The 21826-nt window shown below is 47.3% G+C and overlaps 2 protein-coding genes and 1 pseudogene across 6 annotated transcripts in view; 1 reads left to right on the plus strand and 2 right to left on the minus strand.

Annotated features, from left to right (window-relative positions):
• GMFB (glia maturation factor beta) overlaps window positions 1-21826 on the plus strand; it is a 510168-nt gene that overhangs the window by 276220 nt on the left and 212122 nt on the right. The window lies entirely within an intron of this gene.
• The window catches only part of SAMD4A (sterile alpha motif domain containing 4A), a 188955-nt gene that overhangs the window by 25961 nt on the left and 141168 nt on the right, over window positions 1-21826 (minus strand). For 3 of the 5 annotated variants that reach the window (XM_061612516.1, XM_061612519.1, XM_061612517.1), the window contains 3 exons: window positions 12380-12643; window positions 4087-4196; window positions 2765-2851 (listed from right to left, as the gene is read on the minus strand). In XM_061612516.1, coding sequence (XP_061468500.1) covers window positions 2765-2851; window positions 4087-4196; window positions 12380-12643 — 461 coding nt within the window. The remainder of the gene's footprint in view (window positions 1-2764; window positions 2852-4086; window positions 4197-12379; window positions 12644-21826) is intronic. The other 2 variants (XM_061612518.1, XM_061612520.1) reach the window with 1 other exon arrangement.
• LOC133378553 (5S ribosomal RNA) lies at window positions 18766-18884 on the minus strand (annotated as a pseudogene).

The following is a 21826-nucleotide window of genomic DNA, read 5'->3' on the forward strand; positions in this document are numbered from 1 at the left end:
ATTCTGATTTGTTTGTGGGGAGATGGCATTCCATCAAAGCAAACATGATCTCGTTGTTTAGGTTGTTTTTAACGGTTTTTAATTATATGTGTTAAAATTGTTGTAACCCCCCCCCCCCGGGACCTATGGGTGAAGAGTGGGTAATAAATTCTTCTTCTTCTTTCTCTGTTTCTCTGTAACATCTGAATTGGGAGAGTCCATGCAAGCCCTGGATTGGTGCCTGGATTTGGTGGTGGGCTGGATGAGGGCTAATAAACTGAGTCTGAATCCTAGCAAGACAGAGGCGCTGTGGGTTGGTGGTTCCTGAGTTCAGATAATCGGTCAGTTGCCTGCTTTTTCTGAAGGAGCAGGTTGAAGTCTGGGGGTGCTCCTGGATCCATCTTTGTCACTAGAGGCTCAGGTGGCCTTCGTGCCTAGAGTGCCTTTTACCAGCTTCGGCTGGTTAGACAGCTGCGGCCGTTTCTGGACTGGGATAGCCTGACCACTGTTGTCCATGCACTGGTAACCTCCAGGCTGGATTACTGTAATGCACTCTATGTGGGGCTGCCCTTGAGGTTGGTCCGGAAGCTGCAGCTGGTGCAAAATGCGGTGGTGCGACTGCTCACTGGGGCAGGGTATTGCCAACATGTCACCCTGCTGCTGAAAGAATTGCACTGGCTGCCTATTAGTTACTGGGCTAAGTTCAAGGTTCTGGTTTCGGTGTACAAAGCAGTATACAGCTTGGGACAAGGATGCCTGATTCAGTATAAGAATGTCTCATTCCTTATATACCCTGTCGATCACTGCGCTCTACAGGTGAGGGCCTCCTGCAGACACCATCTCATCAGGAGGTCCCCTCCACACAACATAGGAAGTGGACCTTTAGTGTAGTGGCACCTACCCTTTGGAATTCCCTCCCCTTAAATATTAGACAGGCGCCATTTCTGTTATCTTTTTGGCACCTACAGAAGACCTTCCTCTTTCAACAAGCCTTTTAAGTAGAGCTTTTTAATTAATTAATTAAGTAAGTTAGTAATTGCTTTTTAAGGTCTTTTCAAAGCTTTTTTTAAAAATATGTTTTTAAAGATGTTTTGTTTTGATATATTTTCAAGCCTGTTTTTATGATGTTTTTGAGTGTTTTGGTTTGCTGCCTTGGGCTCCTACTGGGAGCGTAGAATATAAATCTAATACATTAATTAATACATAACATCTCATACTTTCCAGTGCATTTCCCATCTATTTCCTTACTGCAGAAGTTCAGTCTTTTGGGGATGTGGGTTTGTTGCGCAAGACCTTCAAATCAGCTATGATCGCACAACCTGAATTTGCTGTTATGTGATTGAATTCCACCTGAAATAGCGGGAGTCTAGAAGTATCCTTACAGTTCAGGATCTACCCAGTGCATGCTTATCTGGATGTTGTCTTAATGGTGTTTAATAGAACTTACTCACTAGTGAACGCGTTTGAGGATTGCAGCCCCACAGGGCAAATGTCAACAGCTACATACACCTTGATTCATCACCTTCTGTTTCACAGAGCATGCAGCAAGGCTGTGGTTGCGTTTGCATATTCATGACAGACAAATCAATACTTCAATATTTCAAATGCAACAGGGGAGAGAGACCATGAAATGGCTCAGAAATCACATATAAAGTATGCAGGCTTTCCCCCCCTTATTGGCCTTTAAGAGCTAATATTAACTCTAAGAGGGATCTATTACAGTTTCATTATCTTCAGCAGGTTTCCTAAATACAGCCTTGTATTATAAATGAGTGGAGCAGAGGTATGAGCTAACCAGACAGACACAGGGACAACCTGTAGAGGTACTGAAGAGGCCCAAACAGAGGTGACTGGTTAGCTAACTATACATTTAACATTTCCTCAATATTATTTAATAGCAGCCTTGTACCCAGCATTGCTCAGGAATTCTAAGAAGCCAAAAAAATCAGTGCAGTTTTGAAACTGGTGATTAAAATCCGTTCCGTTTGAAATGTTCATTCAGCCATCTTGATTAAAAATGATGACCAACTGTATCTAAACCTAGATGAAAACCTGCTCCTTAATCTCAGGAACCGTCATGAACAATTAGGTTACGCAATCATCGGAGGTGTTCAAAGCATAGTGAACAAACGGCTTTCCAAAATATATAGTAGATGTAATGTAATACTTAAAAGAGTATGGAATGCTCAGTAAGCCTTGCTAGAGACCGAAAGTCAATCCATGGCCCATTGTAATCACCTCTCCGAGCTTTTTTTCTGCTTGCCTCTTTTTCCTTTACTGCTGTGGACTTTTCTCTCTTTCAGCCCTTGTTTACAGCCTCTGCTCTGCACAGCAGCCTTTGATAGCCTGGTGCCCCCAGACGTTTTGGATTACAACTCCCATCAGTCCATCAGGCTGTTGGGGGTTGCAGTCCAAAATATCTGAAGGTCACCAGGTTGGCAAACCTGTTATAGGACTCCTAGACCCCTTGATGCTGTTTTCTCTCCTTCCCTGCCTCCATAGCTCTCAACTCTTTATTTTCCACTTTGACTCACCTCTCTCCATTTCTTTCCTATGAAGTTAGAACATACTATGACATCAGAGCAGCTTAGCCAATTGCAACACGGGTGCAGGAGAAGGAAGCAAAACATGTTTTAAGAAGGCTCATTGCAAATTATTTGCATAAAGCATAGAAAGGAGATATATGCAGAGGGCAAAAAAGAAATTTACTTAATTACTAATACACTTAACTGACGTAACGGCCAAAATCTACATCGGTTTTGAAAGAAAAGTTGAGTCAACTCACCCTTTCCAGGGACTTGAGAAGGTTCTGCCTCTCTTTTAGTTTTTGGATACTAATGACAATTTTGTGCCTTGCACCTTTGGTAACATTCTGGAAAAGTAACAGAGATCTCGGTGTTAGCCAAGATGCACAAGGAGACCCACCACTGCAAGAGAGTGGGATGAGGGGAAGGCCGCAGTACATCTTTTATATATGCTTGAGTTTTACTTTTAATTGTTCTGCTACTTGGTCATTTTGCTGCCTTAGGATCCTTTGAGAGGAAGGGAAGGCTGCAGGCCTATTAAGGTTTGAAACATTTAGTCAATTAATCGGTTAGATTAACCAATCAGAAATATTTCCTTTGATTGAAAAAGTGTCTCATAATCTGGCAGATTATTATTGTTATTCCACCACCACCCCGCAAAAAAACTTGTTTTGAATATAAGTACTTACAAAAACAGCCATTGACAAGTGTTGGATCTTAGAAGAGTCCTTCTCTCGCACAGGAGGGAGGGAAGGTCTCTTTCTAAGATGGTGCTGCTGTGACATGCAGGTATTATGTTGAAACAAAGAGAGCATGGCTTTCCCTCCCGGACACCTCAAAATAATTGTTTATTCACAAGGTAATATGTGCAGAATTAACTAAACGATCAATTAAAACCCATATTGTTAATCAACGAAGGCTATGGTCCTTGAAAAGGTGCCCTCAGGGGATCCTGGGTTCTGCAGATCTCCCTCGTTCACTGAGGTTGTGGAAAGGTCCCCAGCCACTGTCTCTCTAGGGTTAGAGCTCTGGTGTCACAGGGGCAGAAAAAGAGGTGGGTTTTTTTTGGGGGGGGGTTATAAGCATGCCAGGAGAGACTGTGGGTCTGCAGGATCCAAAGCCTTCCTGTTTCCCCGACACATCCCTGGAACAGAGAACAATAGGAGGGAAACTGATTTATTAAAAAAAAGAGAGAGAAGGGGGTAACCCATGCCTGGCGTTCCATTGTTCCTCCCCACCGCCTCACTTTTGGTCAGTTTGGGTGCCCCAAGCTTCTGGTGGCTGTTTTATTTTTCTATGGGCCTTGGGTGGCATCCAACTTGACAGCTCCGCTAGTGCAAGGAGTTTTGCTTGTGCAACAGACCTTCCCATCCCTCTACCTCTCCCCCGTGCACTCTGCAACTCTACCCCAGAACAGATTTGTGTCTGTGGGGGGTACAGCAGGGATTGGAGAGGGAAGGGAAGTTCCTTGGCACAGCCAGCAGTCCTTGCGCCAGGGGATCGACTGGGTTGCACGCCACCTCTTGTGTTTCTGCAGCCAAAGCAAACCCGTGGGAATTCCCGGCTGGGTGCCCTCACGTACTTGTGCCTCAAGCTGACACTCCGTCAGAGACATCATCTCATCGTACGTCATCTGGGAGAAAAGGGCTGCGTACTTGTGGAGGCGGAGACTTTTCAGCCAGGCGGGAACATCTGCAGGAGTGGGAGAGAGAGAGAGAAAAAAATGCGACAACCGGGTCTACAGAATTCAGACTGTAAGCATTTCTCACAGACATGCTGTGAACCACCTGAATCATGCTTGTGGTCCATGGATCAGTTTGGAACTAGACAATACAGTCTTTCAGGTCATGACCACGTATGTCATGGGTGGGGAGCCTCAGGCCTGGGGGCCAAAAGCGGCCCTCCAGACCTCACTATCTAGCTTCTGGGACTCCCCCCTCCCAGGCCACAGCCCTCTCCCCCAGACCCACCTCTCACCAGCCCTGCTTGGTGCCATCCTGGCACAGAATTTTTTCCTGTTCAATTTCTTCGCCCTTTTGAAGAACCCCAGTTGGAAAGTGTCATTAAAGTGTAAGGAAGTGAATGTAGCAACTAAACAACTGAAAAACGCCCCACGCAGCTGGATGCCTGCATTTTCTGTGGGACGCTTCATGTCCTTGAACGCTTGAACAAAAGAACATGGGAAGTTAATGTACGGAGGGCTGCTGAGCGTTGCTCGTTGTACAGCCTGGCTGGATTGTGTGAGTGTGCAGCTGCAGGCCTGCTGTCCTCTTCCAGTTGGGCTGAGAGCTGAGGTGTAGCCATCTGGGGTTACAGGGGTCTCTTAGACCCCTTGGCTTTTTGGGGAGCCAGATCCCAGCAGGGTTCCCGTGTCTCCAAATGTCCTACAAGCCAATCGGCATGAAAGGGGAGTGTTTTCACCACTGAGAAGAGTCTTCTAACATGCTTCCTTGTCCTTTCCTGATGACTGGAAACAACCACAGTGAAAAGAGGTAAGGCAGCCAGTGAGAAGACTCTTCTCAGTAGCTAACACACTCCCCCTTTCATGCTGGACATCTGTTGTTGTGAGACATGGTGTTAACAAGGGACTCATTCTCAACCTAGCAGCAAAAAAAAGGGGGGGAGAGGGGGAAGATGAGTGGCTTTGTTCCAGCCCAAAGCCAGGAAGAGGGGAGGAGGAGGAAAAGAGAGAAAAATATGTTTGGGGGGGGGAGAGAAAGTGTGTGTGTGTGTATGCATGCATGGTAAGGTGAAATGCATGAAAGGACCTTGCACTTCTGAATTTGCCACTACGCTAGTGGTATGTTCTGACAGAAACCAATACAGAGCAGAGGGCAACCAGCAGGGGGCAGTGAGGAGCAAGAGCCCAGAGCAAAGAGGGCCTGCTCACTACATCTGGTGAAACTCGGGGACTTCAGGACCTGGGACAACTCCTAGATGCACCAGGAGATGCTCTGGGAAAGGCTCCAGATGTAGCTGAACTACAACTCCCATCATCCCAAGCCTTTTGGCCACGCTTGCTGGGGGCTGACAGGAGTTGCAGCTCCGCAACATCTGGAGGGGCAAAGGTTCCCATCCCTGCATTAATCTCAAAGCAAGAGTGCAGGGATGAGTAGACCAATGATGTCCTCCAGATGTTGTTGGGAGTCCCAACTCCCACCAGCCCCAGTCAGACAGGGGTGCCAGGAGCTGGCAGTCTAGCAACAACAGCAGTGGCTGCCTGTTACCCAGCCCCAGACTAGTGGCTGCCGAAGTCCCAATCTGCTGGTGATGCAGTGCCCTGCTTTGGTGCTATGCATTTGTGGCAGACTTTGAATTTTCCTTCTCCAGTGGGGATTCTGACATAGGAAGCTAAGCAAGGCCACTGGTCCATCTAGCTTAGTACTGTCTGTTCTGACTCCCCAGATTCTTTTTAAAAAGAGACAGAACCCCAGGAGCTTCTGCATGCAAAGTGGTTTGACCACTGAGCTATGGCCCCTGCCTGAAATGATCCTCATACCTTAGGGACTGCCTTGCCCCTCTTATTCCAGCTCGGTCACTGAGACCATCTGTACAAGCATCCCTGTTTGCCCCGAGTTGGTGAGGCTCACCTGACAGCGACAAGAAACCAAGCCTTTTGTTTTATCAGCCCAGTCCTGTGGAATGCCTTCCCAACAGAGATTCAGCAGGTGCCTTCTGTTTTAACCTGTTTGAACACCCGCTGAAAACTCTTCTATGCCACCAAGCTTAGGCAGGCAATAATAATAAAAATCTTTCTGTAACAGTTGACGATTTCTGATTTTAAAATCTTTATGTGGTTTTTTTAAAATTGTCTATACGAACGGTTCATGTAAATTGTTTTGATATTTTCTACGATAAAAAATGCTATGCAAATATTTTTATAAGTAAATAAATAAACAAGCATATGAAGCCACCTTTGGTCCATCAAGGCCACCACAGTCTACTAACTGACTAGGAGCAGCTCTACAAAACTTTAGGAAGAAAAGTCTTTCTCAGGACCTTTGCCCCAGCCGGTGAGGCAGACCCCTAATTCCTCCACCCTTTATGGACCAAGTTTAACAGGAAGGTGGGGCCGCCCACCTGCCAATCACCTGATGCCTCAATGACATCAGCTGATTCTTTTTGCCCCACATGTGCCTTGCAAAGAGCTCCTCAAGATCTGACAATCAGCTGATCTTCATGTCTTCCTAAGCCCTTTGCAAGACCCAACAAGTCAGCTGACTGGCAGATCTTTTGAAGCCCCTTTTCAAAGCACTACCTTGCACAGCCCTTTGCATAGGTGTTTGCAGGCTCCGTCAATCCGCTGGTTGGGCAGTGCCTGCAACCTCCCTTTCAGCTGAGCTAGTTTTTTTACCTGACTTCCTGTGTGATGTTAGGTGTAGTGCAGGTTGGGGTGGCTTGGCCAAATGGGACGTCTGGTGGGCTTAATTAGGCTCACAGGGCAGAGGCTTCCCATCTTTGCTCCACCTACGCATTCTAACTGGAGATGCCAGAGGTTAAACCCAGGGCCCTGCTGCATGCCATGAAGGTCCCCTTCCTACTGTCCTTCTTTGAAGAGCACATCAGTGGCCTTAAGTAGCTGGAGGGCTGCTTCTTTCTCCTCAGTCTAAATGGTCTGAGGCGAGCTGATGTCTCAGGTCCAAAGTCAGGAAACTCCTCCTCTTCTTCTGAAAAGGCTATGTTTTCTTTCCTCCTCCCCCTTCCCCACCAACCTCTACCGCAGGTTATTTCTGGCCGATTCATGAGCTGTAAGACGTTCCTTAGAGGGTCCCCTGGTGGACAGTCCTAAGGGGCTAGTCAACAACAACAGGTTTCTGCCATTTTATGAACCACATCAGCCTTGCAAATAAATTATTTGTGGGGAGGGCAATTGATTCCCTGCTACTCTATCTACCTATAATTGCTGGCAATCTTCCTCACCTCTCTTGTGGCTGTTTCTACTCCGTCCCCCCTGGGGTGGAAGGAGAATTAAACCAAGATGTATGTATGTGTGTGTGTGTGTGAATTATACATGACACATGTAAAGCACTCTTATACCAAGTCATGGCTTCCCCCTAAGAATCCTGGGAACTGTAGTTTATTAAGAGTGCTGGGAGGGGTCTCCTAACAACTCTCAGCATCCTTACCGAACTACAGTTCCCAGGATTCTTTGGGGGAAGCCGCGACTGCTTAAAGTGGTCTTGTAGAGCTTTAAATGTGAGGTATGGCAGTGACCAGTTTTGGGGGGTTTTTTTGACAGCTGGTCAGATGCATTTGGGAAGCTCACGAGCAGAACAGAACAGAAACAGACATCGATCCCCAGTTGCAAGGGATGAAAGCACACTTTTTTTTTAAAGCATGCACAGAGTAGACACCAGGAAGCAAGTTAGGAAGAATCAGAAGCCAGGAAAAAAAAATCCAAAGCATCAAAACCACAACTTCTGCAGCACTGTCTGGGGATGGCACTGCAGGGTCAATCGTGACCCTCAACACCTGTCAAGAACAGCCTGGGAAAATAATGGATGGCAGTTCTACAGCTGAAGCTCAGCAGATTTGGCTCTGGGCAAAAGACTCCCCCAGTAGCTACGGCCTGGTGGGTGCCACTCCTCTCCTGACCTCCTGACAGCTGAGACGCTGCTGCTTACTGGGAAGGAGAGGAGCGAGGCAGCTGGGAGGTCAGCATGGGGCAAGCACACTGGTGGAGCCAATCCAGTGCTCCTGCCCAGTGTGTCTACACTATGCTAACCTCCCCGCTGCCTCTCTGATAAGCAGCAGTGACTCAGCTGTCAGGAGGTCAGGAAGTGCCGCTGCCCCACCTTGCCATCCACTATTGGACCCCCTGGGAACCAGACATAAGCTACTTTCAGAACATGGGAAATAAACATTCTAGGATAGAGGTGTGAGTAGCAGACAGAAAGAGAATGAAGAGTTTGGGGAGAAGCTTGAGATGCACTAGTAACTTCGCAATAGTTAAAATAGTTAATAGCAAAGTTGGCCCCTTCATGCTGGAAAAAAACAATGCTGTAATTTGGGAGAATTAATTTGAATCTGAACCAGGAAAAGGGAAACTCTGGGGGCCTGGCACTGTCAGCAGCACACACTGATTCCCTGCAGCCATGAAATCATCTGATTATGTAGAGTTTAGGACCAGACTATACCTGCAGCAGAATGGACCTATACAAACAGAAAACAACAGCACAAGTTGTCAACTGATAAAGAGGATGTAGAACCTCTCTCCCTGGTGTACTGGATTTCAACTTTAGGGAAGTTTTAGAGGGAGGAGGAGGAATTAAAAAAAATGTGCCCCCAAAGTAGAACTCTGCAGCTTTAAGGAGAACAGTCGGTTCAACCACTTCATTATGCCACTTGTGAAGACCCGGCTTCGTTTCCCAGCCTGAACATGACAGTAACCCAGCGTGGTGTTAATCAGTAGAACGCTGGACACAGAGTAGGGAGTCCTGGGTTCAAATCCCAGCTCAGCCATGAAGCTAAGTAGACGACCCAGGACCAGTCACTCTCCCAGCAGCCTAACTTGATTGTTATGAGGTTAAGAGGGTAGGATAAAAAAGGGAATGAATGAATGATTGTAAAGCATTAATTCACTAATAGGCAAAAAACCTTGTGGTTTAAGAACGTACCTATAGCCAACAGATATTTCTATCAAACTTTAAAAAGCAGGGAAATTGGGCAGCTGTAGTGAATGCACCAGGGGAGCAGGAGACCTGACCTCCTCTCTGAGATATTGGATTGCCCTACAAATTGGTCAAAATGCAAACACAATTTGGGTTGGTCTTTCACAGTCCAATTCACTTGCTGTGTAGCTTGAAAAAATTTGGTAACATGCAGTTAAGCAAGCGTTTCTGAGTTCAGGACTGTACGTTTTGCAAGGTTTTGTTCTGAAATGTGCTTATGGGAAGCATCAGAATGGCATGGGGGGTATTTTCAATTTAACACTGTGGAATGCGAAAAATCCATGCTGACTATAGTATACAGCCACTCTCATGGCTGTATAATAAATACTTCAAGTCTTGGCCCTGTTCCCCAAAAGCTTCTTAGTGGCTGCAGGGACCATCATGGACGCATCACATACTGGGACAAGCAATTACTCTATGGCACCAACTGTACTAATTATAACATGTAGATCAGCAGCTGTCCACTGCAAAGTAATCCTCTGTACTGAAAATCCCTTTCTGGTGCCTTTTTTAAAAGAAATTTCTGGTTCGTGCTTGCATTCCTTAACTAAGAACAAAAGCTACATGCAGTTTCCTAAGGGGAATTAACTGAATCAAATTTAAAGAGCGGCACGAGAAAATGCAAAAATCAAAAGGCCACCTCTCTTGTCAAACAAAAGGAACAGGAGAAGGGATAGCTTCCATGTCAAGCCTAGGCTGTTAACTAGAGAAAACAGATGGGAAAGGGTGAAACTTCCGAGCAATGTGCCACTGAGGCAGCACATACTGAAGAACACATGGAGGGCAGTAAGACTGCCTGCCTGTGACTCTAATTAAGGGCAGCCTATTCGAATGCATATGCCAGAAAAATCCTGCAGGCATTTAAGTTATGCAAATGAATCCCAAAAGGGGAGGCCTGTTGGGCCAGACCAAAGGTCCTCCTGTCCAGCATTCTGTTTCCTGTAGCAGCGAATCAGATATCTTCAGGAAACTAGGGACAGAGCAAGAAGTTGTTTAAAGTTGTTTAAACCCCCAGTATATAGAAGGACAAGGGGGGGACCTGCAAAAATACGTTGCAATGTGGAATGCTCCTGTTCAGAGTTCCAGCCAGCCATGGGGTGGGCTTGCCCTCGTGATGGGACAGGAAAATGGAAATGGACTGCCTTCAAGTCGATCCCAACTTATGGCGACCCTATGAATAAGGTTTTTGTGGTAAGCGGTATTCAGAGGGTTTTTTACCATTGCCTTCCTCTGAGGCTAAGAGGCAGTGACTGGCCCAAAGTCACCAAGTGAGCTTCATGGCTGTGTGGGGATTCGAACCCTGGTCTCCCAGGGTGTAGTCCAACACCTTAACCACTATGCCACACTGGCTCTCTTGATGGAACAGAAAGGTGGGTAAATGTATCTTATTTCATTGGGTTTATTTAAATGTTTGTAAACTGCAGTTTTGTAAAAATACGAAGGGTGGGCACCATACAAAATTAACAATAAAAACATCCATAAATAGTGGTTGGTAGAAGAAATCCATGTTTTGAAGGCATATCTGCATGACACCATTTTTAGGAGAAGTTTGGAAAAAGGCAGGGAAGATTCCTGCCAAACCTTTAGTGGCAGGGAGTTCCACAAAGCAGGGCCTGCTACACTTAAAGTTCTCGATCCCTAGGAAAGGCTGACCAAACCTCAGGGGTGTGGGGAACCACAAGAAATGCCCCCTCAGAGGATCTCAGTGATTGAGGTAGAGCATAAGGGATCAGATGGGACAGTTGAAGCTGAGCACCAAATTCAAAACGCAAAATCAGGCGTACGCTCTGAATGTGCTCACGATTCTTCCTTTGCAGTTGCTGCTTGAGTTTGTAGCCTTTCTCTGTTACCTTGCATGGTGACCGAAAGAGGCACCAAATTCAAAAAGCACCCTTTATTACCCACCCTTCACCCTAAGGTCCCAGGGCGGTTTACAATAGTTTAAAACAGTGGTTCCTAACCTGGGGGCCGGGACCCCTAGGGGGGCCGCGAAGTAATCCAGAGGGGGCCGTGAACAGTAAAGAAATGAATGATTTATTAATTTTTTAAAAAAGTCTTCACTCCTTCTACACTGTCTGCTTTCCACTGGCGCTGCAGATAACACCTCCCCCTTGCTCCAAACGAGAGGGGAGGCCTTTTCTGAAGCACCAGAGCGTCTTTCAGGCGCACTAAGGTCAGGCATCCGCCTATAAAATACATGGCAGATGCCAAAGGAGGCTGAGGGTGGAGCTGCCAGGAAGAAGAGGGGATTGCTATCACTGATTCCCGTCTCCTTGCACTGCCGCTACTGGCAACACCCTTGCTTAGAATGAGAGGAGAGGGCTTCTTGTGAAGAAAAAAGAAGCAAGCCTGCACAGAAAGGCTGCTTTCCCCTTCCTTCCTGTCAGCCAGCCTGCCTCCCTGGGGGGAGGGGGTCACAACAAATTTTCAGGTTATAAAGGGGGTCCCATGCTCATAAAGGTTGGGAACCACTGGTTTAAAATACATCATTAAAAGAATTAAAAACAGCTTAAAATCGCAACATCACAAAAAACAGGGTGGATCCTAAAAAGGAAGAATTTGGAGGGTGCTTGGAGCAGTGCACCCAATTCCTCCTGTGCACCTGCAGGTTTAAATTTGGATCACCTGACAGATGACTGACAGGCAGGCAGTCCCGCCCACTTGTCAAAGTATCCTATGGAGTAAAGGCCAGTTCTGTATCCAGTCCCCCTGAATCTGTCTAATCCTCACTGGATCTGTCTAATCCTCTCTTTTCTTTTCACAGAGAGGATTTATATTAAAATATAAAAACAGAAACAGACAGCAGCGTGCTGTTTTGAACAGTGCATTTAAAAGTAATTCCAAGGGCTGTGTGTGTAATGTTAAGCAAAACAATGGCTGCTAGCCACAACGGGTGCGTATTACGTACATTGTCAGAGGCAGCGTGCTTCTGAATACCAGTTGCTGGAAATTACCGGAAACCGCAGGAGGGGAGAGTGCTCTTGCACTCGGGTCCTGCTTGAGACATCTGGTTGTAGGGCTGTGGGATCTGCTCTGGGTTTCAGACCGAACTTTCAAGGAGATGAAGCACTTTGTGCAGCTCGTTGAAAGTATGGACTACAACCCGAAGTGGACTCCACAGCCCCACTGACACGGAGCCATCACCTGCCACTGTTCTTATGTAAGCAGGAAGAGGATGGGGAATCTGTTTTTCTTGCCACTCACCTTTCATACCACTCCCTTCTTCCTGGAATGTGTTACGAGCAGAAGTCTGATCTTCTAAGTGTTCACTCCCACCACTTCCCGAAGAGGCTACACTGCTTTGAGGAGAGAGGGGGGCATGGTCGGAAGGGATGCCTTGGGGTCCTCTAGCTCGCAAGTCCTCATGAGACATCCATCCGTGTCCTAAAGGCTGGTTGGGCACGGTCATGGGCGGGGTAAGGGACACAGACCGTTTCAAAGGGCTGTGGTGTGTCTGGCTTGAGAGAACTGAAAAAAACAACAACAAAAAGTGGGAACAAAAAATTAAAACAAGGTATTTCACCTCCCCACCCCACCCCATCCACCCCTTCCAAATGCTTAGAAAGTCAAAGTTGCTCTGCCGGACCCACAGACGCAAGCGGACTGACTGGTACTTTAAAGGTCCGGTGCCACGTCCACACCACACATTTAAAGCACTTGTACGCCACTTTAAACAGTCACGGTTTCCCCCAGAGAATCCTGGGAAGTGCCGTCTGTGAAGAGTGCTGAGATTTGTTAGGACACCCCCCCCTATTCCCCTCACAGAGGTACACTTCCCAGAGTGGTTTAACAACTGGCTCCTCTTCCCAAGGAACTTCCCAGAGAATTGCAGCACTGTGCGGGAAATAGGGGTCCCCTAACAACTCTCAGCACCCTTAACAGATGACAGTTCCTAGGATAACTGTTAAAGTGGTATCATAATGCTTCAAATGACTGGTGCAGATGTGGCCTAATAGAATGTGCATTTGACTCTGGATAAAAACAAAAAATAGGCACTGGATTTCTCTGAAACTCTAAAGACAAAAGACGGACATGGAACATAAAAAATGGGCTGCCTATAAGCAGGAGGGTGACTTGGCTCTGCCCCACTTTTCCCACTTAGCCCCGGCTTCCTCCATCGCCTGATTGCTTGGGATCTTCACCTCTGCCTGTGACCTCATGTGCATCCTTGCCCCAGTCCATCACTATAGCCCCTTTTACAAGATGCTCACCAAACCCTCCAGCCTTTGCCAAATGGGAATCCTACAGATGCTTTGGATTGCAATTCCCATCAGCCCCAGCCAGCACAGGTGTAGTACAAAACTATCTGGAGGATGCCAGGTCAGCAAAGGTTGCAACCTTGTTGAACACACCCCTCTTTTTCCAAAACCATGCTCTATGTGGGTGGCATTCAGTGCTAGTCTGACTCACCCATTGAAGTTAACAGCCATCAACTTAGTTTCATTAATTTCAGTGGGTCTTCTTTGAGTAGGACATCACTGAAGACAACCCTGTGTTCTTAGGCAGTCTGCCTGCCTACATTCATTCTTGACCTTTTGCTTCCAGGCCTCTTAAGCTTTGTAGCCTGACTCACTTTTTCCTTAGCATGAGGTAGGGTGGTTGCTAAGCATGCAAATGGGTATGAGGTGAGGCTGGGGATTTGGTTTCACAGAACCTTACATTACCCCTCGTATTAAGTTCCTTTTGGGACAGGGATTTTTTTTTGATGGTGGTGGGTAGGGTCTTTCCTAAGTGAAAAGGGATGGAGGTTTCTGTAAATACACCCTGTTACTTTCCCCTCTCTCTCAGCCATCAGGCAGCGTTGACAAAAAGATTCAGGAAGAAGAGGAGAAGCAAGAGAGTAACTTGGAAACAGGGGCGTCACTACCAGGGTGCGGATCGCACCCGGGTGACACCATGAGGGGGGTGACACCCAGAGCCGCACCCCCCTGCACTCCCGCTAGTGACGCCGCTGCCCCCTGGCACCCGGTCCAGTGCGCACTGAAAGCAGGCGCCTGCTCACTGGCAGTGAAGCCTGGACGGGCCTTCCACTGTCAGCGTGGAGTGCGGCGAGCGCGCGTGACCAACCACCCCTGTCCATGCCCCTGGGAGGGCGCGCGCCGTAGGTCCGCACCCCCCCCGCACTCCCGCTAGTGATGCCGCTGCTTGGAAAAGGGCTCAGACATTATTAGATATAACATTTTACAGATGTTTCATCAATACTGAGGATGTGAGCTGCCCTGCCTGCCTGGCATCTGGAAATACGGTTTAAACAATTTAAAAAACGAGTAATTAATTAACAAAATTACTGGTTGCCCCAACAAGAGAGAGACAGACCTCTTCGCCAAGTTCAGTATTTGCACTGTAACGTGGATGTCGGGATGAAACCTTTGCAGGATCTCCATTTAAAGGTAAAATCCTGCCAACTACAAACAATTCTCACCACTGCCACTGGTGGTGAGACCTCCACATTCATGGAGAAGGGCCTACAGCTCATAAGTGGAGCATGGTTCAACCCCCCCAGATTTCCAGGTAGGACTGGGAATGTCCCCTGCCTGACACATTAGAGAGCTGCTACCAGTCAGTGTAGAGAATACTGAGCTAGATGGACCAATGGTCTGACTCTGCATAAGGCAGCTCCCTTTGTCCCTATAATCAGGTCTTACCATGTAAACAGGCAGGAGAACCCAGTAAAGGAAAATAAGCTTTTAAAATGTTGACCTGGCCACTAGTACTTTTTGCCATAGTAATAATAAATACACATACATTTGCATGAAGGAAATCCCTTCCCTCCCACACCTCTGCCCCCATAAAAATTACACAATTTAAAGCCTAGTTACACATGCATGTTGTGGCATTTCCTGTAGTATTACAGACTGGAGGGGAGGGTATTTTCTATGTGTGTGTTTTGTTCTTCATGCTCGTTCACTGCCAAGAAGACACCCACCTGCATGCAGAAAACTAGCAACTCAGGGGGAAGGCTAGTCTAGAACCCCTTTCTTTGATATGCTAGATTTCAAAGTGCAGCCCACCTCCCCTGAAAAACACAAACCTTTCCATGGAAAGGATTCAAACAAGAAATTCCTCCACCTGCAAACTGAAATTCTACTGGGAAAAAAAAAAAATCTACCACGCAGTTCTACAATGTGTATATATTGGGCTCTATGAAAATCTGCAGGTGCCTGTATCTCTTTTGGCTATTTTGTGAAGATCTGGCCGGGCGGAGGAGGTGATCCTGCTGACTGGGCTGAACAAAGCAGAAAGTGCATGTTTTTGACAATGCCTCTTCTCCTGCACTACCAACATCATAATCGTTATTTATCACCTGCCTTTCACCAGTAGGTCCCAGGGCGGGTCATGACAATATAAAATACATCATTAAAAAACAGTTTAAAACAAATCATGTTCACAACTTGATTCGAACTATTTGCTTCTCCTGTCGAAGGCCCTCGTCACTTGAATTATCGGAGTAAACGTTAGGCTCCGAAACGCCCTCTCCCCCTGAATAGAGCTCAGACGGCACCGTGGTATACTCCACGGTTGCGAACTCTGAGGCAGGAGGTGAGACAGCTAGAGCGCCAGTGGCGGAAATCTCGCTCTGACGACGATCGGACATGGGTCAGAGCGGTTGCGGCAGCCTACCATGTGGCGATGAGGGCAGCAAAAAAGGATTTTTATGCTGCCTCTATTGCATCCGCAGAGTGCTGTCCCAGGAGGCTGTTCCACGTAGTCTGGAGCCTGGTCGGTCCAGTTGCCCCGGAACCGATGGAACATGCTAAGGCCTCCTGTGATGAGTTTGCAAAGCACTTTACGAGAAAATCGATCGTATTAAGAGTGCTATTCCGTGCGCTGTGGACACAGTGAGCGAGCCAGAGGCGGCCAGTGGTGCTCTGGTGGTGTGAGATTAGTTCCAGCTTCTTCCTTCTGATGAAGTGGACAAGGTGCTTTCAACCTTAAGGCCAACCACTTGCTTACTCGACCCTTGCCCGTCGTGGCTCATTATGAGCTGCAAGGATAAACTGGGTGAGGGGATCAAGATGGTGGTAAATACATCCCTGGAAGAGGGAGTAATGCCATCAGCCCTCAAGGAGGCAGTAATAAACCAATTCTAAAGAAGCCCTCCTTGGATCTCCAAGATCTGAACAACTTTCGCCCAGTCTCAAATCTGCCATTCCTGGGCAAGGCGGTTGAGCGGGTGGTGGCGAAGCAGTTGCAGGTGCATTTGGAGGAAGCGGATTATCTGGATCCATTTCAATCAGGCTTCAGGCCTGGACATGGGACTGAAACGGCCTTGGTCGCCTTGGTGGATGATATGAGGAGGGCGTTGGATAGGGGCGAATGCACCTTCCTTGTCCTCCTGGATCTCTCAGCGGCTTTTGATACCGTTGACCACGGTATCCTTCTGGACCGCCTGAAGAGGTTAGGCATAGCAGGCACTGTATTGCAGTGGTTCCGTTCCTTCCTCTCTGGTAGGTACCAGAGAGTGGCATTGGGGGATGAGGTTTCGGATCTGTGGCCTCTCACTTGTGGGGTGCGACAGGGCTCCATCCTCTCCCCGATGCTGTTCAACACCTGGAGTCAGTGAGTGGCTGGATGGGAAGGAATAAGCTGAAGATGAACCCTGACAAAACTGAGGTACTGTTTGTGGGAGACAAGGGAAAGTTGGGGGATGTTGACCTGGTGCTCAATGGGGTACAACTGCCCCTGAAAGACAAGGTCTGCAGCCTGGGGGTCATTCTTGACTCCCAGCTGTCCATGGAGGCTCAGGTCTCAGCTGTGAGCCGGGCGGCACTGTATCAATTCCATCTGATACGGAAGCTGCGCCCCTACCTTCCCAATCATCTGCTCCCATCGGTGGTACATGCCCTGGTCTCCTCTCGCCTAGACTACTGTAATGCGCTCTACGTGGGGTTACCCTTGAAAACGGTCCAGAAGCTGCAACTGCTACAGAATGCGGCAGCTCACCTGATTAAAGGCAGCCGCCGGCAAGATCACATCACTCCAGTGCTAAAGGAGTTGCACTGGTTACCGGTTGTTTTCCAGGCCCAATTCAAGGTGTTGGTTCTGACTTTTAAAACCCTATACGGTTTTGGCCCAGTCTATCTGAGGAAGCGCCTCCAGCATCAGCAGCGATGCCGCCCAACAAGATCAGCCTCAAAAGGCCTTTTCTCTATCCCAACAGTTAAAACAGCTAGACTGGTGAGGACTAGGGAGAGGGCTTTTTCAATTGTGGCCCCCACTTTGTGGAATTCCCTTCCATATGATCTCCGCCATGCCCCCTCTATGATAAGCTTCCGCCGGGTCTTGAAAACCTGGCTCTTCAGGCAGGCTTTTGGGGTGGGCTAGGTTTTATTATTGTTGTTGAGATTTTTAATGTTTTAATGTATTTGTATGTTTTTATTTTGTACGTCGCCCAGAGTGGCTGGACAGCCAGCCAGATGGGCGACTAATAAATTTAATAAATAAATAAATAAATAAATAGGTCATCTCTAGGGAAGGGATAGGGAGCTTTCAGTCCGTTCACTAGCCCAGGCAGTTATTAACCCTGCCTGCCTTGACCCAAAAGAACAAATGTATTGGTAAAAACAGAGCTGGAAAGGGCCCCTAGTAGTACATATGGGCAATGGCAGCTCCATGTCAGTGGGGCAGTGGAATCCGCCCTGGGTTTTGGACCAAACTTCCAAGGAGCTGTCCAAGGTGCTTGGACATCTCCTTGACCTTTCAGACTAAAACACGGGGTGGATTCCACTGCTCCACTGACATGGAGGCACCAGCAAAATCTTTCCACAACACAGTGTGTAATTATTGAGTGGGCAAGAGAGATTTTTCTCTCCCTTCCTCTTAGATTTTTATGTGTTTGTGTGATCTTTGTGCTTTCCACATGATGCAAGAGAGGGAGAAATCTGTAACTCCTTTCATCGGAGGCATAATGCTGTTACAATTGCTAAAATAAGATAAAAGTGAGATAATAAATAGAGCAATCAAGTGGGTAAAAGAGCCACCGCTTTACATGCTTCCCCTGTGACTGAAATTAATGAGACTTAAAAATACAATCCTATGCATGCCTACTTAGGACAGGGAGCTTCTGGCTCCTGGGACCAAATGTGGCCCTCCAGGCTGCTCTATATGGCCCCGGGGACTCTGCCTAGGCCACACCCCCACCCTGGCCACACCTCTCACTAGCCCTGCTCTACACCCTTCTCAAGTGGTTTTGACTGCCTGGAATGCATTCCTGAACTGCAATAATGTCTCTTGCTTGCTTGGATGGGGAGGTGCGTGTGTAATGTAGCATACTGACTTCTGCAAGGCTGGAATGTAGCCCACTGTACAATGGCAAGAATCGCACCTGTTGCTCCACTCACTTTTGCCCCTGACTCCACCCACTACTAGCATGCAACCCCTGGAAGGGAATTCCCACAAGGGAGTGCTGCCCTTGGGATGAAGAAGGCTTCCCACCCTTGACTTTGAAGTAAGCTTTGCACAGTTCAAAGAGGCTTTGTTGTTGTTATATGCCTTCAAGTCAATCACGACTTATGGCGACCCTATGAATGTATTCATAGGGTTTTCATGGTAAGAGGTATTCAGTGGTGGTTTACTATTGCCTTCCTCTACGCCTACGGCACCCGGTATTCCCAGGCAGTCTCCCATCCAAGTACTAACCAGGCCTGACCCTGCTTAGCTTTCAAGATGAGACAAGATCAGGCATGTTCAGGGTAGTATGGCCGCAGTCAGAGACTTACTCCCAAGTAAATGCATAAAGGAGTGCAGCCTAAAATCTGTGTCCACACTAGCCTCTATCGTCTGGGATAAAGAGGGGACAAAACTCTCCAGAATTTGGCCTTCCTTGCCCACTTAATTCCTCTTCTTTGTGCGTGCACAGTCAACACACAAAGAGTAAGAGGAGGTTACTTGTGAATAGATCTGCTGGCAGGGAAAGGTTCCAGTGGAGAGGTCCTGCCCCTCCCCAAAGCCAGACCCATTTGCAAAGAAGAGCTGCTGTGGGTCTTTCGAAGCGCCTCTTTCACAGCACCAGATCTACTCACAAAGATGAGCAAACAGTCCTCTGGCACTGTAAAGGCCAACAATTTCCCCCTCAGCATAAGCTCTTGTGGACCAGAATCCATTCTATCAGGTGCATGAAGGGATCTCCTGAGCTGAGCTGGAGGTAGGCTAGCCAGAGGCAAGCAAGGGAAAGTCTCCTGCAATAGGAAATTGCAGCCGGTGTAGCCTGCAGGACAGATTACAATTACAATAGCACAGTAGGGCCCTGCTTCCCGGCGCTCCGTTAATGCGGCAGCTTTCCTCCCTCTTTTAAAGCCGCTTTTGTGGCATTTAGTGTCATTTTCGCACAACACGCCCTATTAAAGTCAATGGGGTTCTGCTTTATGGCGATTTCCGCTTTAAGGTGGGGGTCCGGAACGGAACCCGCCGTATAAGCGGGGCCCTACTGTACATAAAAAATGTAAATGTACTGCCTTCAAGTCAATTCCAACTTATGGTGACCCTGTGAATAGGGTTTTCATGAGGCTGAGAGGCAGGGACTGGCCCAAGGTCACCCAGTGAGCTTCATGGCTGTGTGGGGATTCAAGCTCTGGTCTCCCAGGTCGTAGTCCAACACCTTAACCACTACACCACACTGGCTCTCAACAGTACATAGCACCTTGCATTTATATAACCTTTTCCCCAAGAGCTCAAAGAGTGTCACTTAGGGCCCCTCCAGACATTCTTTTTATTGTGCATTGATGATGATTTGTGCTCATGATGGTATTGGGGCAGTTATATTGCCCATTTGCTTCTGGGCCAAGTTCAAGGTTTTAGTTTTGCTATATAAAGCCCTATACAGCTTGGGACCAGGATACCCGAAAGACCGTCTTACCCCTTATATACCCAGTCGATCACTGCACTCTGCAGGTGAGGGCCTCCTGCAGATATCATCTTATCAGGAGGTCTGTTCCTCACAACATAGGAAGTGGACCTTTAGTGTGGCAGCACCCACCCTTTGGAATTCCCTCCCCTTAAATATTAGACAGGCGCCATCTCTGTTGTCTTTTCAACGCCTACTGAAAATGTTCCTCTTTCAACAAGACTTTTAAGTAGAGACCTTATCCCAGTCTGCGTCTGTTTTGGAATTGCTTCTAAAGATGTTTTTAAAGTGTTTTTTAAAAAGATGTTTGGTTTTAATATGTTTTAAAGTCTTTTGTTTTTAAGCCTTTTAAAGTGTTTTTGTTTGCCACCCTGGGCTTCTTCTGGGAGGAAGGGCAGGATATAAATTTAAGAAATAAATAAATAGTAAATTTATGCAACTCTGCCTTCAATACTGTTTGCACCTTTAAAAGTTTTGGGGTGCACACACTGCTTGCTTTCCAATCAGTGCATGCCTGGTAACTTCCTGCTGAGATCCTGTTAACTTTTCATACCGCAAACATTACACTTAGTTTTTTTGTCCCACTTTTGTTGCACTGCACAAGAGTGCCCCTCCAGACGGCAATAATGCATTAACACTGGAGAAGCATTGCAGAAGAACTAATGAAGTGGAACAATGGGTGGACGGTCCAGGATAAATCCACCACGAATACACTATTATTGCACTAATGACGTGGTGCGGAATACACTCGCAAAAAACCCCAACAACCCACCAGTCTGGAGGGATCCCTAACATTCCTTGCAAACTGTACAATAACACTGTAAGATGGGCCATTTAATGAGGCCCAGGGTTAGATGGCTGACTGCCACTGTGGTCCTTTTTTCAATGAACAAACCAATCTGGCTGTTGGAAATACGGCCCCTTGATATCATCCAAACAGGCAATTGTTAGGTTCACATACGAATGGTGTGTGTGTGTGGAAGCATTCTTTCTTCTGTAGCTGTCTCTCCCCTACTCTTCCTGTAAGGGCATAAGGAAGACTCTGGGTTTGTAACTGGGGGTATTATTTTTGCTCAAGAGCTGCCAATGTCGACCCAGTGTGCGGCAGCTGTGAAAAAGGCAAATTCCATGCTAGCGATAATTAGGAAAGGTATTGAAAATAAAACAGCCGATATCATAATGCCATTGTATAAATCTATGGTGCGGCCGCATTTGGAATACTGTGTACAGTTCTGGTCGCCTCATCTCAAAAAGGATATTCTAGAGTTGGAAAAGGTTCAGAGGAGGGCAACCAGAATGATCAAGGGGATGGAGCGACTCCCTTACGAGGAAAGGTTACAGCATTTGGGGCTTTTTAGTTTAGAGAAAAGGCGGGTCAGAGGAGACATGATAGAAGTGTATAAAATTATGCATGGCATTGAGAAAGTGGATAGAGAAAAGTTCTTCTCCCTCTCTCATAATACTAGAACTCGTGGACATTCAAAGAAGCTGAATGTTGGAAGATTCAGGACAGACAAAAGGAAGTACTTCTTTACTCAGCGCATAGTTAAACTATGGAATTTGCTCCCACAAGATGCAGTAATGGCCACCAGCTTGGACGGCTTTAAAAGAAGATTAGACAAATTCATGGAGGACAGGGCTATCAATGGCTACTAGCCATGATGGCTGTGCTGTGCCACCCTAGTCAGAGGCAGCATGCTTCTGAAAACCAGTTGCTGGAAGCCCCAGGAGGGGAGAGTGTTCTTGCACTCGGGTCCTGCTTGCGGGCTTCCCCCAGGCACCTGGTTGGCCACTGTGAGAACAGGATG

The sequence above is a fragment of the Rhineura floridana genome, chromosome 2 (assembly GCF_030035675.1).
Source record: "Rhineura floridana isolate rRhiFlo1 chromosome 2, rRhiFlo1.hap2, whole genome shotgun sequence".
In the NCBI taxonomy this organism is placed as follows: Eukaryota; Metazoa; Chordata; class Lepidosauria; order Squamata; family Rhineuridae; genus Rhineura; species Rhineura floridana.